The sequence below is a fragment of the Hydractinia symbiolongicarpus genome, chromosome 7 (genome assembly GCF_029227915.1).
Source record: "Hydractinia symbiolongicarpus strain clone_291-10 chromosome 7, HSymV2.1, whole genome shotgun sequence".
NCBI lineage: Eukaryota > Metazoa > Cnidaria > Hydrozoa > Anthoathecata > Hydractiniidae > Hydractinia > Hydractinia symbiolongicarpus.
Window position 1 is genome coordinate 5,187,996 of NC_079881.1, and position 18,637 is coordinate 5,206,632.

General features: G+C 32.6%; 1 protein-coding gene across 1 annotated transcript; it reads right to left on the reverse strand.

Annotated features, from left to right (window-relative positions):
- Window positions 1-214: 214 nt before the first annotated feature.
- LOC130649650 (PRKCA-binding protein-like) lies at window positions 215-16,162 on the reverse strand. Its single transcript, XM_057455983.1, has 13 exons — window positions 16,031-16,162; window positions 15,647-15,887; window positions 14,887-14,953; window positions 14,092-14,181; window positions 13,091-13,144; window positions 12,922-12,984; window positions 11,208-11,295; window positions 10,831-10,909; window positions 10,690-10,749; window positions 10,415-10,465; window positions 1,820-1,869; window positions 1,639-1,733; window positions 215-1,399 (listed from the first exon to the last, which is right to left on the reverse strand). The coding sequence occupies exons 1-13, from the start codon at window positions 16,057-16,059 to the stop codon at window positions 1,251-1,253; spliced, it is 1,116 nt and encodes a 371-aa protein (XP_057311966.1). The 5' UTR covers window positions 16,060-16,162; the 3' UTR covers window positions 215-1,250.
- Between the last annotated feature and the right edge of the window lie 2,475 nt (window positions 16,163-18,637).

Genomic DNA, 18,637 nt, shown 5'->3' on the forward strand with positions numbered 1-18,637 from the left:
TTATCATATAGAAAATTGTTTTTGCTAGGCAATTGCTATATAAATGGTCTAACATTATTCGTTAATAAAAATCATTGAGTTGCTGTGGATTTAAAGACGTTTGACTTTACAGAATTATTCCGTTTATGGCATGGTAACCTAACTTAACTGATTACAAGATGTCGACAAAGAAAATAAAAATGCAGTCAATGGAATAAAAACAAAACAGCAGAAGTTATCTATGAATAAATATAATTTTACCTCAATAAATATAATTTTTTACATAATTCTCGTACATACTATTGAAAATGTGACTCAGTCCAAGATTATTCTATAACCTCTTTAAAAATGTAAATCTTTACAAGAGTAAAAATAGTTCATCATTAGTTTATACACATATTGCTTGCAAAAAATGTTTATTTGTTGTTTTATATTCACCAAAGCAAACAAGAAAACAAAAAATTCGAAAAATTATTCACACATGTAAACAGATGTTCCCACCAATCCTGATATATTTATATTCTTAATAAAAATTATTAATTATAAATTACATCTGATATTGTTTTGATATCGGTGAGAAAATAAAGATAAATATCTTGTCTTGAGCACATAAAAGCACTTATTGAAGCCACATATTGATAAAATGTCACAATAGTGGCATAAACAAGAAGCAAGAATACGATAAGAAACTAACTGTCTTGGTTTTGTCAATATTTTTAAACATGTTGGATAAAAATTTGCCAAAACCAAATTAAATCTTTTAAGAAGTGTTACCAACAAAAAAAAGTTAAAAAAATCCCTGCGTCACTTTCTGTTCTGTTCTTTATTTGTAGGAAATGAATATTTGCATTTGTTATTCATTTGTTATTTAAACAAAGAGCAACCTAACGATTTTTCTTTTTTGACAACTTCGACCACTGTAAACCGTAAACCCGCACCGTGGAATTTCTTCTCTTGATAAATAAAAAACAAAAACTCAATTCCTGAAGACCTAACATTTTTTTAACAATCTCTTAGAAATAAAGTTTCATAAGAGTGTGGATTAAAAAGGACAGGAAAATATTGACTAAAAAAACATTATCCCTTACGTAGTTATTAAAAAGAATGCATTTTGAATTTTACTGTCAACAAGTGAACGAAGAATAAAAAAACAGACTACATCTATCAACGTTCCATAATTCAGTCTTTTACAAAAGTAGTGATGTGACGAATAATACACGTAACATTGATCGCACAACATCACGCCAAACATGCCTGTCCCCTGTTTTCCTCTACTTATCCAATGTTGACCCAAGTGAACCGCTACACAAGTCTACTTCAATCGGAAAAACATTAGCTTTGTCCAATTCTGTTTCACATTCATTATGGAACATTGTCATGGCTTCTAAAAATCTTTGCAGCTGATACACAAGATCTTGTACTGAAATGAAGAATAAAGGAGTTGTGAATACAACTATCTGGTTTTAACGGAACTTGACTAATAAAAGTGCACGGTAATATCACCAATTATAACACCAAATTTTACAGAAAAGTAAGTAAAAGAACATCATTTTATTTTCTATGCATGTTCCCAAAAACCTATTTCGTTGTTAAAAAATTCACAAAAAGAGGCCTATTTTAAAGGTAAATGAAAAGTTGAACTGAAATTTCTCTCCTTACCATGCTTATTATCGAGCAGTTCCAACTTGACAAGTACGTCAGATCGAAGCTTCGCAAATCTTTCTCGAGCTAGCTGTCTGCAACGTAACACAATCCTTAAACATAAATGAAGAATTAATCAAAAGAGTATGATCAGACATTTGTATGGTGTTCACTCACAAAAGTCTTTATGTGCTCCTACCTATAATCATAATTACCAGTTTCAACTCGGTACAGAGATTCATGTAAAGCCTAAAAACACAGGTCTAATATAAACAAATGGTTGTTTTGTTTAAAATGACAGATAACAAACAGAAATAATCCTAATGAAAGTATATCATCAATTATCATAGCTCAGTTTAATAAAAGAAAAGTATTTAATTTTAAAGCATGCAAAATCACACAGAATATGTAAATGTATTTTTGACATTTCGAGAGTATCCTGAAGCCTTTTGAAACCAAGAAAAAAATCTTATCAAGATTTCTACCTAAGATGAAATAAACCATGATAATGAACTTGTCATTATGTACCAATGAGCTAGAAAAAACTGTTGTCTGTATGTAAGTCATATTCAAACTGTAAGGGAATGCAATAACCCTGTAATAAAAATTGTAATAAGTTTAATATTTCTGGAAAATAGGTAGCTGCCTTATTTAAACACAAAGCACTATTTTTATGAGGGGGAAAATTATTTCTATTATTAAAGTCATTATTGAATAATAATAATAATAATAATAATAATAATAATAAAAAGGAGATTTTCTAAGGTCCTATACAATGAGGTGCTTGAACAAATAATGAACCCTAAACAATAATAAACAGTTTCTGGTCGCTTTAACCCTAGCGACCAAAGCGTTTATCAGATCTCCTTTTGCCATAGAGAAGTAACAAAAGTTTATCACGTTTTCGCTATCTTTATTATGACCCTAAAGACAATTACTCTCGATCTCAGCAAACACCCTATGCAATTTATGTGTATGCTTACCACTCATCTGCAAATCAACATTGTGGAAACGCAAATAAATTGTTGTTATTTCCTTGTGATTTTAAGACATCTTTTACATAAAGTTTCATTGTAGGTTCATGCAAAGGCTACTTAAGTGAGGCTGTTTTGCAGTTAATTACAAAACAAATCAACTATGGTTGGGCCAATACTGACTGCTCAATCCGTCTAGTAATGTATTGTTGTTATTAACATACTGACTTATCTGATCAATGAAGTGTTTAACAAAGCCAGGTTGGATGAGTAGTTTTTATAAAAATCAGTACAATCATTGGTAGGTACTTACTGTTAATGTTTAATATTGTGATTTTCTTTGTTTTTATAGTACTCTAGACAATAGAACATTGTGGAGGTGCAAAGGGGAAGCAAAAATATAAAGACCAACTGGTAATATCCTATATATCTCTTTAACAATGGTAGTAGAACTGGCAACGTTTATCCACTGCCCAAGTGTAATTGGATTACTGAGGTATTTATATTGACTCTTTTGACGATTATGCATCATGGAAGAATGATGTTGAAGTTTGGCAATACTTCACAAAGGAAGAACCTAAACATCAAGGGCCTACTGTATATCTGTCATTGAAAGGCAAAGCTCGGGAAGCAGTTCGTGCCATATCAGTTAATGACCTGAAAGGAGATGATGGTGTCCAAATGACGAGACAACTCGTGCATATCATGCATTCAAAGAGTTTGTAGAGTATAGGACGAGTAATGGAGGGAATTTTTTAACCTATACTGTGGAATATGAAAAACGATATTGTGAAGTGAAGCGGTACAAGCTAGAATTACCGTCGGGTGTGCAAGCGCTTTTCTTACTGCAAGCTGCAAATTTATCTACTGATTTAGAGAAACTGACGAGAGCTACTGCCAAGTTAGAGTACATGGATATGAAAGACAAACTACAGAAAGTATTTGGTGACTCGTTTAAAGACAGCTCTGAGGTGGTTCCTGTGAAGCAAGAAGAAGCTTACTATACTTATGGCAAGGACAAGTATTGTAATGGAAAACAAGGCAGGAGAAATTATTCCTGTGGAAGCAGTTTCTGGAAGTCAAAGAAAAGGAGTACAGCAAATACATCTGGTAACCCAGTTGATTCTGAAGGCAATGTTTTACGATGTCATCATTGTGAGTCAACAAAACATTTCGTTGGAAATTGTCCTCATCGCGAGAAAGTGGTGAAAGAAAGTAATATGACTGTTCATATTACACTGGTGACTGGGAAAGGTAGTGGAAGTATGGTGTTAGAAATGCTGGAAAAAGGTATCCTTAACAGTGCTTGCACAAAGAGTGTGGCTGGATCAGTGTGGATTGATAAGTTTGTTAACATGTTGAGTGAAAAAGATCGACAAAAGGTTCATCAAAGTACTGTTTCAAGTGAGTCGCTGTTTCGTTTTAGTGATGGTGTGGAGAGCCGTAGCTTCAAATGTATGAAAATTCCAGTATTTTTTGGTGGAAAAAAGTGGAAAATTATGAGAAAGTTGATGTTGTGAGTAATGAGATTCCATTGCTTACAAGTAAACCTACGATGAAGTCCTTGTGTATGAAAATTGATTCTGAAAATGATTCTGCGATGATTGATAGTAAAAAGCTTGATCTTCAGTGTAGCTCATCAGGACATTATTTTTTGTCATTGACAGAGTTAGCTCATGAAACTGTAAAGTTGTTTTTCAACATGTTGACCTTACCTAAAGAAGAAAAGAAGAAGAAGGCAATAAAACTTCAATGTCAATTATGTCATGCGTCAAAAGAAAAGTGAATGCAGTGACAAAAAAGAAAAGTGGATGCAGTAACAAAGAATTTTTTTGTGTGATTGATGATTGTTGTTCTTCTTGTAAGTTCTGTGAGCTTTATAAAAAACCTTACTCTAATCCTGTTGTCTGTATGGATTTGAAAGAGCTGGAAAAAGGAAAGTTGTGGCTCCTTCATCTTGTTGATGCTGGTACTCGATACACAGCTGCATGTTTGATTAATACGAAGAAGAAGTTGTGGTATGCAGGATATTTCAATTATGGATAGCTTATTTTGGAGCACCTAGAAAGTTTCATAATGATTGTGGAGGGGAATTTTGTAATGCAGTTATGAATGAGAAGTTAGGTGTCGAGATTAACACAACACCAGGTGAATCACCTTTCAGTAACGGCATTGTAGAGAGAAAAAATAAAGTGCTCTATGAATTAATGACGAAAACCAAAGATGTTAAATGCCATATGGATACTGCTTTGGCATGGGCAGCTTCGGCGAAAAATGGGCTTCAAAATCAGGGAAGATTTTCTTCAAATCAGCTTGTTTTCGGCACCAACGTGAATTTACCTTCCGTAATATCTCACTCACCTCCTGCTTTAAAATTAACTACTTCCAGTGAAATTGTGAGACGAAATCTTAATGCTCTTCATTCAGCTCGTGAAAATTTTATTAAAGCAGAATCAAGTAACACCATTTGCAGTGCTCTAAGACACAATGCACGCACTTTTCCAGAGGAAATTACACAAATGGCGAAAAGGCTTTCTACAGGCACAAGAATACAAAGAATTGGAAAGGTCCTGGAACAGTTCTTGGTAAAGAAGGCAATTTTGTGTTAATACGTCGTGGTAGTTCCTTTTACAGATGCCATCCTTGCCAAGCTGGTGATGCCTCTGATGTTGATGACGAAGCAGAGAGAGTAGTTGGCAATGTTGAAGGCGAAGATGCTGATAATTGTGGTGAGACAGTAAGTGATGTGGATGCTGAAGTTGAAGAATTGGTAGCAAGTTGTGCTAGAGAGGTACTTGATGAAGGTGATGCTGAGAAGCTAGATAGCACTGTTAGAAAATAAAGTGACAAAACTACTAGATTTGCGAGGAAGAGCGAGGTGTCTCAAAAGTAAATACTTCAGCCAGAAACTAACATTCGTTATATGCTGAGAGATGATTGTGGTGTTCAGGCAAGAGTTTAATCAAGGCAACCAAAAAGAACAGGTGGTTTTAGAGATTGGGTTAATGTTTTGAGCGCTGGAAAGGATGAACCAAGTAGTATAAATTGGAATCAGGTTTCTTGGTGGAAAAAATTGGCTTGAGAGGAAACTGTGTTGCTTCTTTCAGAAACGGATGAGTGTAAAAAAGCTGTGATTGATGCAAAGGAGAAGGAGTTCTCTAATCTGTGTGATCATAATGTGTTTCAATGGGTTGATGATGTTGGTCAAGCAACGGTGTCATGCAAGTGGGTAATTACAGAGAAGGAGAGAAACGAAGTTACGTTGTTGAAAGCTAGGCTAGTACCATGAGGCTTTGAGGCGGTTGTAGAATGTAGAACTGATTCTCAACCTTGTGGTCGCCAAGCTTTAAAAATGGTGTTTGTGTCCACAACATCAATGTCTTGGAAATTGGATTCATTAGATATTACATCAGCCTTTTTTAAGGGAATTTCTTAGAGAGAGATGCTTTTGTTCGATCGCCTGCTCAGTACAGATAAAAAGGTAAAGTTCGGAAACTTAGGGGCTGTATCTATGGTCTTAATGACTCCCCACGGGAGTGGTGCAATAGAGTTGAAGAAGTTTTGAAAGATTTCAGTGAGAAGAAAAGTCGTTTTGACAGTGCAATGTTTCTGTGGTATGATGATGATGAATGTTTGTGTGGCATTGTGGTGACCCATGTCGATGATTTTATACATTGTGGCACCAACACGTCTTCTGTTATCGATGGTATTTTTACGATATTCAAAGTTAGTAAACAGGAGTGGTATGCTTTCGCTTTCAAATATATTGGACTTAACATTGTACAAACACTTTCAGAGATTTTTGTAGACCAAATCAATTACGTTTAGAATCTCAGACCAATAGAAGTGTCTCAACAGCGAGCTTCACAGAAAGATGATGATCTTACTCTTGAAGAAAAGAAATCCTTAAGATCTTTTTGTGGTCAGCCTATATGGGTTACTTCTCAGACCAGACCAGATTGTGCCTTTGATGCATGTTATGGGAGTAACTATGGAAAGAGTCCAAAAGTCCGTAATCTCATTAATACAAACAAGGTGGTTAAGAAATTGAATGCTACAAAACTATGATTGACATTTCCTAATCTTGGAATCTTGGTCATCCAGAGAATCTTGCAGTAATGGTATATGGTAATGCGACTCATGCGAGTCCACTTAGTGGTGCTTCACAAGGTGCTTACATAGTTTTCTTGTGTGGTAATGGATATGTTTCACCTGTCACATGGCGCTCAAAGAAGCTTGATCTTGTTACAAAGAGTCCACTGAGACGATGGTGTTAAGTGAGTCAGCAGATGCTGGATACTTTGTTGCATCAATGGTAAAGCAAATAGTTTTTTTGTCTTCATCTAAAATTGTGTTCCATAATAATGGCCCACGACAAGATATTGAGTATCAAGTGGTCACTAGAAAGGTCTTTGTAATGTTAAAATTGTTTATTGAATATCTTGTGTCATACCTGTGTTTTATTTCTAGAAACTGATTTGTGAAGGCCTTGGGTGCAATGCCATATCTAATTTTATACATAAATAACAAAACCTGGTGTATTTTCAATTTATAGATATTCAAGGCCCTTATTTTTCTCAATAACGGTTCTGCTGTGGTGTATCTGTCCTTGCCAAATATTATACGACATGCGTGCTTCTGTTTACCGTAAATTTTTGTAAGTTTGGAATGATTAGTGCTAGCCCAGACGATGTTACAATATGTTAAGTAGAGGTGAATAAATGAAAAGTATAAATTTTTAAGACAATGAAAATTTAGTAATGACTTCGCTTTGTATAATATTCCAATATTTTTCGAAATCTTATTCTCTACTGTTTGTATATGGCTTTTCCAAGACAGGTTTTTGTCAATAAGAACACCCAAAAAGTTTAAAGAGTTTTCCCTTTTTATGCTAATTTCATTTATACATAGATCTGGAAGTTTTAATGGCAAGTCGTCTGATTTAGACTTTCTGCAGAATAGCGTATATTTTGTTTTATTTACATTTAGGGACAGTTTGTTTGCTTTAAACCATTCATTAATACTACTCAGTTCTTTGTTTACCGTAGTAAAGAGTGTTTTTATATCTTCGTGAGCGTAGAATAAGTTAGTATCAAGAAGAATAAAGTTTATAAGTGTCCATGCATAAGGCAAATCATTAACATATATTAAAAAAGGAGCGGTCCAAGCATAGAACCCTGTGGAACTCCACATTTCACATTTTTTAGTTCAGTCGTATGATTACCGTGAGGAATACATGTTTTCTGTCTGTAAGATAGTCTTTAAACCAAAGTAAGTTTGAGTCCTGTACTCTGTAATACTGCAACTTTGATCGTAAAATTTTGTGATTCACGGTATCAAATGCTTTTGAAAGATCAATGAACACCCCAAGTGTAAACATATTTTTATCAAAACTTTCTGAAATCTTATTTACCAGTTCGCTTACCGCGTGATCTGTAGAATGTCCTTTTTGAAACCCAAATTGCTTTATGTACAACATCTCATTATCAACAAAATATTTGTAAATTCTATTGTACATAATGCGTTCTAAAATTTTAGAAAAACAAGGTAGTACTGAGATAGGTCTATAATTAGTAAGATTGGTGCAATCTCCTGATTTAAATATTGGTGTTATTCGAGGAATTTTTAATTTTTCGGGTACAATTTCGGGTACAAACCCTGTGTTAAAGATAGAATAAACACATAAAAAAGGGGAAGCTTAATCAGATCAAACACATTTTTTACGACGTTGACACTTATTTCATCAATACCAGCACTATTGTTGCTTTGCAAGCTGTTAAAGGCAGTATTCAATTCGGCCATTGTTAAATTATATTCTTCCATCCTACTGTCATAACTTTTTAGATATGAGACAAAATGCTTGCTACTTGTAGGATTTTTTCCGGGAGGCTTAAACCAATGTTTACGAAAAAATCGTTCAACCCATTTGCTATAGATACTGTGTCATTTATCATTTTCCCATCAAGCGACAAACATTTAGGTAGATCATTGCTAACATTTTTAGATTTACCAATAATTTCCTTAATAATATTCCAAGTTGTTTTAGTGTCATTTCTAAACTTTTCGAGTAAAATGGAATAATGATTCTTTTTAGAAACTTTTTTTAGTTTTTCAAATAAATTTCTGTATCCCTTGTACCTCTTTTCATTGGAGTATGTTTTCTTTTTTAAAAACTTTTATATAATCTTTGCTTCTTCTTTGAGGATATAATGAGTCCTTTTGTCATCCACGGTCTCAACAGGCTTTTGCTTTTGACAGTTACACGTCTTTTCAGCAATGCTTTTTCGTACTGCGTGTAAAAATATTTTAAAAGTAACTCATACGCGCTATTGGCATCTTCGCTTTGCATGACTAACTCCCAGTCTAATTGTGAAAGTATGTTCCGAAATTGAAACATAGAGTGTTCATTGAATGTTCTTTTATAAATAACATTTGTTGGGGTTTAAGTTGTACTTGACAAACTGTCAGTTTGTAAAATAGTTAAAAAATGGTCAGTCATCAGTTCTTATTATGCCAGTATCTAGTTTATTATTGCTGAAATTATTTGTAAAAATATTATCAACTAATCGATAAGACCCGTGGAGTAATCCACTTAAGCAGAAGGACAACGGAAAAATAGGTTGTTTGAGATTTTTCGCTGACGTCAGCAGCGCAAATTCAAAATAAATAAATGGAAAAACTTGTTTTTATGTTTCCTCCACTGTGTAGAGCTTACACTACTGATCAAGAAAATGTATATAATCGTTTGGTTTTGATGAGCGATTAATGAAATATAAGGGTTTAAAACGCTGATCAAAAAAATGTATAGTATCATATGTTTTTGACAAACGCGTAAGGAGATATAAGGGTTTAAAAATTTTGCTGACATCAGCAAAGTCCCTACCAAAAAATCCAAAAAAAATTTCTTTACAAATTCGTACACACGTTGCATTCATCGTATAGATCTTGAAATGCTGATCAAGAAAATGTATAGGAACATGAACTTTTGACACACGGTTGCAGAGATATTGGGGTTTGTAGGTTTTCCATTCTGAAACGGATTCGGGGACTCAGGTTTTGGAAACTTACCCAAATTGGTCCCTAGTTACCCACGCGGTGAAAAATCATTGACGTCACCGCCTCGTTTCCAAGTTATTTGGTCACAAAGTTTTAAGTGCACTGTAACAACTTCATTAATTTAATATAGGATATTGACATTAAAGTAGTGTTATTGACGTCTTGCAGTAACGTCAGAAAATTTAACATATTAGACATGCATTTTTTGGATACTTCAAAGAAAATTTTGATAAGATCAAAGGAAAATGAACATATCCACTGGCATATTATCATATAGATATATTTAATTTTGATGTTGCTCATCTGTTGCATGTAAAACTGATAACCAATCGCTACGGGAGCATCTTGAAAGCACAAAGATCATCCAAGATCTGAGATTACGTGTTGATATTGCGAGATTGCGTGAAATGATTCAACTCGGAGAAATTAATGTACAATGGGTACCTGGTGCTAAACAGATAGCTATTGAATGACAAAGTATGGTACATCGTGGCTAGACTTGTTCATGTATTAAAGACGTTTGCTTTTTGAAAGCAAGCCTAAGTGTTAAATATTGCACTTAAAATGACTTATATAAAAAAAAAATTTTGGAACTTTGGAAATACCAAGTTGACTTGCAGAAGACAGAGCCAATGTTAATGTTTAATATTGTGATTCTCTTTTTTCTTCTAGTACTCTACACAGTAACACATCGTGGAGGTATAAAGATATAAAGAAATATAAAGACCAACAGGTAATATCCTATATATCTCTTTAACACTTACAGCATAGCCATATTCTTCATCATCCATTTCTTTAACTTTTAGACAGTATGACTAAATAAGTATGAAATAAAAGTTAAACACAAGGATGTTTCAAACAGAAGTAACAACGCAAGTTTTGTAATTTTATTAATTTTTTTTGGCGAAGGATGTTTCTCTATTGTCTCCTTTTTCTTCTTCTTCTTCTTTTTCAGCAGTAAGGAACTTGTAGCATTTAATACTTAATACAAAATACTTCTAGTTTATTCTGACAACTAAAATACAATCATAACACCTACTAAATATTCAAACTTTGCATCAAGATACTTTTTGATTGTTAACTTGGTATCTGGTATAGCCTAAAGATGAAAAAAAGACAAATTACAACAAATTCCCTTTAAAAAAGAACAGGATTTTTATACATGGATTCAATGCATTACCTTTGTCAAGTAAGTGTTTAGATCACTTAGCATAGGCTTAATCTTTTTTAAAAAGTCGATTCCAGATTTGTTAAATCCCCTAGAATTAAAGAAAGAGTAAATCAGAGTTTAAGCAAATTGGGTCCACGGACCTTATTTCAGTCTTGCCTTCGAAGGAAAGCCTATTAGACGTGTGTGAACGCGTGCGAGTGTGTTCTAGATTGACTAGACTGCATAAGTCTAGCATGGTTCCAGTTAGCCTAGTATGGCAATTTCTCTAACCCCGTGAAACTGCTGTTACTTGTAAACTCCTCTGATAATCTGGCCTGATTAATGTAAAAAACTGTTAGTATGAATTCAGATGACCAAACTAACAAGATTTAAGGAACAAAACATACCGATGGCATTCAGCAAAAATAGCAAATGATTCACTTGCATTTGGTTGTAACTCACGAACTCCCACAGAAGCAAATATATCACCAAGTTCTAAAAACATAATACAAGTTTTGAATGTAAAATACAAAGCCACATGTGTAAGGAATAAGCTTGCAAGGAATGATAGCTTTGTTTGATGAGAACAGTAATAATGAGTGGTGTTAATCGTCTGGATTTTACAAGTGGGCAATACAGGTTTTTAGGCATTCTGATTGTCTTAAAGCTCTTGACGATGGCCCTACAATATATACCCACAATATATTTATCGCTAAAACATTTCATAGGATAGAAACAACAACAATGTCAAGTTTCACTGTTTAAGTACCTAGATTTAGCCAAAATAAATTTGTCTGGAAGCTTCTTCAAAATAGCTAGTTGATTTTAATAAGTTACATATGCTAAATAAGGCTCCGTGACATCTGTATAGCAAAAAAACATCATTCCTCACTAACCATTAAAAATCATAATGCACTTCTTTTCATAAAAGCTCTGTTTCGTAGATTTTTTTCTGCAATAAACCTTTTGTTTGTTCGTAAATAATATCTTTGTATGAACCACAGAGAAACTTCCGAAAAAACAGGTAATCATATTTAATATAATTTTGATGTTATTTTTACTCAAATCGAGTACATTTTTTGTAGTTCTTTGGAAGTTTAAATAGTATTAAATTATCTTTCGAATGGTATCTGCCACTATGCAAAAATGGGGTTTCCCATCATGGAAAGTATGGGACATTTTTTTGGTGATTTTCTATGTCTCTTATCAAATTAATGTTAATTGCCTTTTTTCCACACAACCACTAAGTAATACTCTCTGCCTTGAAAAAAATGGAAGAAAGATACCAGACAATCAGTGTACATTTACAAAATACCCATTCATTTTAATAAAGTGCTTGAAATATAAAGCTGTGGCCATCAGATCGGATGAAAGATGCCTGGATCGATATTTTATAGATGTAAGTAGCAAATTTTTTGCACAATTTTAGTTGAGTACTGGTGCCCTATCTTCTACTTTTTTGTATCTTATGGCAAAACACCACATTTACATTGCTTTTTGATGAGGAAAACAAAAATTACGATGCATAATAGAAAAAAAGAGATTGCGAAAACCTGGTAAAAAAATTATTTAATATAAAGCCAAAATTAAATCCTAAGGAAAACTTTCTGATGCTCAAGAGATTTTTCAATTTAACATTATTGTAGTTAGTGAATAGATAGTATATTTGCTGAGTGTTACTATAGGATATGTTTTTTTTTACTCTATAACAAATATTTTACTCAACTTAGGTAAATTCCCATTGGGTTCAAAGGTTTAAAGCTTATTTGTCAAAAATTGGTTATATAGTGAATTTATTTACACTCTGGGCTTATTTGATGTGCAGGTTTATGGGAAAGAGGGGGCTTAATCAGGTTCTTAAGGTAAAAACAATAAAAATTGAAAAAGGATAGGTAAAAAAATCAACCTTTGACATTAGATATTAGATATATACATATAAACAGTCACAACATTTAAACCTTTCTAGATAAAAAGTTATTTACAAAAATCTGTAGCAGAAGCTGTGGGAGCCTGGTTTTAAAAAACGTGAAATAGTATTTTTGCTGCATTCGAAAGCTTATCAAAGGTAAAGAGGTTGCAAAAACATCACTCTCATACTGAGTGCTAAATAGGGAAATATACCTTTGTGCAAGTTTGCCATTTGGAAAAAACTCTGCAAGAGACGTTTTGTATGTTCTACAAGACCTAAAAATTAGAAAACATAACAATAAATTACAAACTCATTGTTCTTCTATTACCAGTATAGTCTATTATTTTCTTCTTTAGGTTCAGCCATATCAGAAGATGTTACCTTTGTATATAAAGGAATTCTGTTCAAGTTCTTCTAATTTCTTGACCAGCCCATCTACAAAACAAGAACAACAAATCTATAGTGCAGGAAATATCTAGCGCTTCACGCTCTGTCCGGAGTAAACGATCGATTGATAATTCAGGTTGCAACAGTCTCATAAGTAATTCCATTTTAAAATGGCTGACAGGAATTTTTTAACAATTTTTTGATTATCAATTTATGCAGTTTATTTACTTTTTACGTGATATTTTATATGTTAGTGCCAATAATATAAATATACCTATAAATAATAATAATAGATACAAATATAAATACTATTGTTTAAATATGACATAATCTTATGTTGTTATTTTTCTTCCGTAGGATGAAGGATATTCCAAATAAGTACATCTTTATATACTTAAAATTCGAGTAGGCAACAGCTGTGAATTAATTTCAAAACCACAAGGTACATGCAGCTTTATCTTGCCATTGTCAGGGGCAAAATCAGGCTAATTTAGGCATGGTATACCCCTTTTGGGGGTATCTAATTGAGATGTCAAAATAGACAGACATTTGCCTATGTGAATGCCAACATGTTAAACAACGCAGGCAGAAAAATAAGATTTTTGCCAACGCAAACAAATTTAAATTAAAAAAGCTAAAAAATGTATGAAAGTTGATTTGTTTCTTGAATGACAGAGAAAAAATTAGTGGGGATTGATCACAAACTTTTTGAAGTTTACTTGGAAGTAAAAATGTTTAATGCAAATACTTTGAGTTTTTTACTTCTTGAGAAGACTGTTTTAGTATGGCACAACTATTACACCTGCAGTTTGTTCAAAGTCCTACTTTATACTGGAAATGCAAGAAATTGTGATGTCCAGGATTTGTGTAAAGAAAGGATTTTCGTACGGGCTAAAACTTCTTTTAAAAAAACTATCACATTTAACTTAAAAATATGTCATACTATTAAGAATAGTGCAAAGGGGTACAAATATTTAGGAACCTAAGATACATACCATTGCAAAGAATTGCACGACTCAGTCCAAGAGCATCTGCAGTGCCCGAGCTCATCGTTTCAACAACTTTGTGTTTTAACTTTTTCATCACTAAAAGAGAATAGCTATATTATACTTCTGTCACGCAAAATAGTACTGCAAGTAGCGCACGCACGCAACGAGGAATAAAAAGGCTGGGCAAACCCGTAAACTTTTCCACTGGCCACTGACTAGTACATGACTACTTTTACTGCAGAGTACATGAGTTATGCATGTGAGCTAAGGAACAAATCGTATTTTGTATTGGTCCAATATTGAGTACAAGTACCAATAATAGACTTGTGAAAAATTAAAATCTTTCAATTTTTCTTTCGGCATCTTATTTACTTGCCTGCTTAAATAACATGTCTGCATAGCAGTTATATTTGTTACAGATCTAAAACCCTTTTTTAGTATACAATTATTCAATTGTGCATTTTGTATTATGTAATGTTATTTGTACCTTGAAAAATCTTTGTACAAGCTTTTAAATTGTTTGCACTATAAAATATACATTGTATACTTTGCATTTTCATTCATTCAAAAAATGGAATAAACATTTTTTTATTTTTTCCTTTTTTTAATTCATAGAATACATGCATGATGGAATATACATAAATTTGCAGACTTTTATAATCTAGTAAGTTAATAAAGTTTGTTTAACATAGACATCATCAGTCAAATACTGCCTTTCCAAACACCTTTTACAGCCACTTTTCTAATTACCTAACTTTATCACGGTTGTGTTTTAAACAAAATAAACCGATTAAACCTTACCAATGTCCAAAGATTTTCCTTCTTTTGGGTCAGCATGAAGTTTCACGTACTGAATGGTCACACTCTCCTACAAAAAAGAAATCAAAACATAAACACTAAAGCACATCATCAATAAACAAAATACACAACAAGGTGAAATTTAAGCAACCTCAATTTTGTCACTCTGTTTTTATCATCTGATATAAAAAGGTTATGTAAAATATGTTTATTTTTAATTATAAGTCCAAGATAAAGGACTTGCATTTTCTTGGATTTTCATCTATGTACACTCATGAGAAATATATTTGAGACCATATTTATCGTTGATTCTTTTACTTCTGATTGGAAAAACAATAAAGATTCTTTTGTTTGCAGACTAATGATTTGGTGGCCCAATATGACGTTGTGTGAAAATTCTAGAATTGCTAGCATAATTCATATTACTTACTCAAAAAAAATTTGAAAACTGCTGACAGAGAGAAAAAAGAGACTCTTTGTAGAGAAATACAATACAATCTGATTACAATTTTGTTACTTGCTGATTTGATAAAAATTACAAGGATGAAAATGGTACCCATATGGCAGTTGCTAAAAGCTGAGATCCTTTATTTCATAAAAAAAACAAAGCTAATATTGCAGAAGTACAGTCTATGATTTGTGTACAAAAACGACATGTCACTCTACACATGAAGTAAAGGTTAGATTACTTTGTATTTCGGTCAGTAGTTTATCCTATGTTTTCCTTATGAAGTTAGTGAAGTAAAAGTTATATGTTTTATACCTTTATAGCCTGTATAGCCCTAGCTACATCCACTTTTGTCTTTCCTCTCATAGATTTCCCATTAACTCCAACAATCTCATCACCAGCTTGCAATGTACCTTCTTTGGCAGCTGGTGTATTATCAAACACTTGAACAACATACAGGCAAGGACATAATGGAGCACCACCACCTATACTTATGCCAATTAAGTTTTGTTTATCTTTTTTTAAAGTCACACTGCCTGGTTTACCACCTAAGGACCTGAATCAAAAAGTAATAGTTTTAATAAACCATAAAAAATTTAAATATTTTTCACTTAAGCATAATATAGTAGTCTGTTACATTGTTTCAAACATTGGCAGTTAAAAGGTAATTCATTGTGGAATTTCTAATAGTTACCATACCTTGGATCAAGTTCATATTCATAATCCATGACTAAATTCTTTCCGGGAAATTATACTATATATAAATTTTAATGCTAAAAAAATAATGCATGTCAAAAACTATAGTGGTAATGCTATTGGGTGATGCAAGTTCAGCAACTAAATTATATGAAACACTTAATTTGACACATGAGTATGAAACAATGCAAAAAAATATATATATCTATACAAAGAAAATTGATTCAATTGATATAAAAAATGGAACAATCTTAAAGACGATCTCTCGATTAGGTTGCATTTAATACAATTTTCTTTATAAATATATCGTTAATGAAGTCCTTTAACTATTTACTACTAGGGTACTCTTTTTCTGTTAAAGAAAATCAAGGTTATTGAGAAAGCTAGACAAAAACCATAAGTAGCAAGCAGAACTGACAATCTAATTTTGGGTCATCAAAACCACTTCTCTTTTGGATATAAGGCTCTAACATTATCCAAAGTTGTTTTTGTGCGATTCATACAGATCATAGCTGGTGGAACCATTATGGTCACATGAATTTTTTTCTTTAAATTCAATAAAATAACACCACAGTCATTGTTCGGGTTTATGCGGGTATTTTCGGGCGAATACTTGCCTGGAAACGAACGCACTTTTTACGGCCACAGCTGTTTCGTAGGGGACAAAAATTTTACGAAAAAATAATTTGATTTACCCTCTAAGTTAAAACAGGGTATTTCAAGAAAGAAAAAAGATTTCTATGTTCTGTAAAAGGAACAATAATCTCAGATAAATTGTCCATATTATTAAAGCAAAAAAAATTTTGGACACCTGTCCGAAATTGGTAAATTTAGGCCAAAATGTCTTAAAAATTATCATTTAAATGAATGTCTTCCACAATATCTCAGGAATAAAGTTAAGAAAACATGATTTTTATGATTCACAGGTTAGGTTAAATATCTGGAATGAAAATTACTTAATTTTATTACTGTCCGAAATTGTCTGAAGGGTTATATTTTTGGGCCAAATGTAAGAAATATATGAAAAACGGCCTTTAGAGCCTGAATGTATGCTTAAAATTTGTTTATTAACTAATTAAAAAACATTACTTTGGATAATAAACTGTACAAAGGTTTTTTGGGCCAAATATGTGGCATCATATATTAAATAAAACGTCATTCAGAGTCGACGGTTTCAATATTCTAGTGTATCATGCTAGTAGAAAATATCTCAAGTTGGCATAAATAGTTTATTTATTATATACATTAAATATGTATATAAGCAATCATTTTGTTTTTCTTTATAAATTGTATAAAAAAGCACCCAATCTTGTGATAAAGCCAAGATTTGCTAGCTAGCTAGCCATAAACATCTTTGATTTCAACAATTTGATCTTGAGAAAGCCCACCAAAGTCTTAACTAAATATAAAAAAGAAGTGTTAAGTTACTTACCTACAGAACACGATGCAAAATGCAAAACTGTAGGACCAAAAAATATAGCTACTCTTTACAGAAAATATAAAACAGGAGAAACAAGATTAAAAAAAATATCAATTAGCCACGCTTAAAATTTTACAACCTATAAAACAATTTCTCCAAATCAAGGCTGCATTAATATCAAATTAATATTAATATCAAAATAATATCAAAATCCCTGCAAAATAAAGTAGTTTACTGTTTTGTCCCTTACCTCGTGCTTTGCTAACCTTTAGCTAGCTTCAAAATTGCAAGACACCGTTGTCTCGCTTATTCCAGCATTTTCGAAAAATTCCGTTTTCGAACAAGGATTCTTGGTCGAGCAATCAATTCCAAAGTAAAAACCAGGCCGCCGTAATTTTTGGGAAAAAACCATACCTAACAAAACATTAAATGCCATCTCTATGACTCTTTTAAAAGTTTAAATACTTATTTAATTGAACAGGAAAGAGATCACACTACATCAAATTGCCGTGTACCACTTTGGCAACTTTTTCTCCTCTTTTTTAGTGACTTAAGAAGACTGTAACTTAAAGTTTAAGTAGTTTATAGTTTGCGAGGACTGTACACAGTACGGGCCGATAGAACCATGTTTCCAGGCCCCCCATACCCATTTTCAAGTTCGTAGCTATTACCACGACATTGGCACAAGGTTGGAAAGATGGTATACTTTCATCATAATTTCATTTTGTTTTTTGTTCGACGAAATAACTCGAAATCCATAACATACATGTATAACATATTTATATGTTTAAAAAGAAGAAAAGTAGATCGTTTTAATACTTTTTTCAGTAAAATTAAAACAATACAAAAAAAGTTTTAATAACTTAAAAAATTATAAAAATACAAAATTTCCAAAAAAAATGTGAAAGCCATTTTAATTTTGTCCGTGGTTTGACCGTAGCAAACAGCCGTGCCGTGTATGTGGCTTATCGAACGAGGGACCCGAACAATGCCCAAAAAAGAAGAAAAAAAACAGACACTATTAATTCAAAAAATATAAAAATTAAATTAAACTCACTATGTAGTAGCGAAGTTCTTAAAAGAACTGTTTTTGATAAATAACTTTTGATAAATAACTTTATATATAAACTTTATAAACTTTATTAACTCCTTCATCTTCAAGGGCGTTTTTCCAACTATCGTCAGCATGG

Coding starts and splice junctions, on each gene's coding strand:
- LOC130649650 (XM_057455983.1), bottom strand. CDS start 16,059: ATGGATTATGAATATGAACTTGATCCAAG. Junction 15,888..16,030: donor GAATATGAACTTGATCCAAG/GTATGGTAACTA, acceptor TTTTTGATTCAG/GTCCTTAGGTGGTAAACCAG. Junction 14,182..14,886: donor AGGAAAATCTTTGGACATTG/GTAAGGTTTAAT, acceptor ATTCTCTTTTAG/TGATGAAAAAGTTAAAACAC.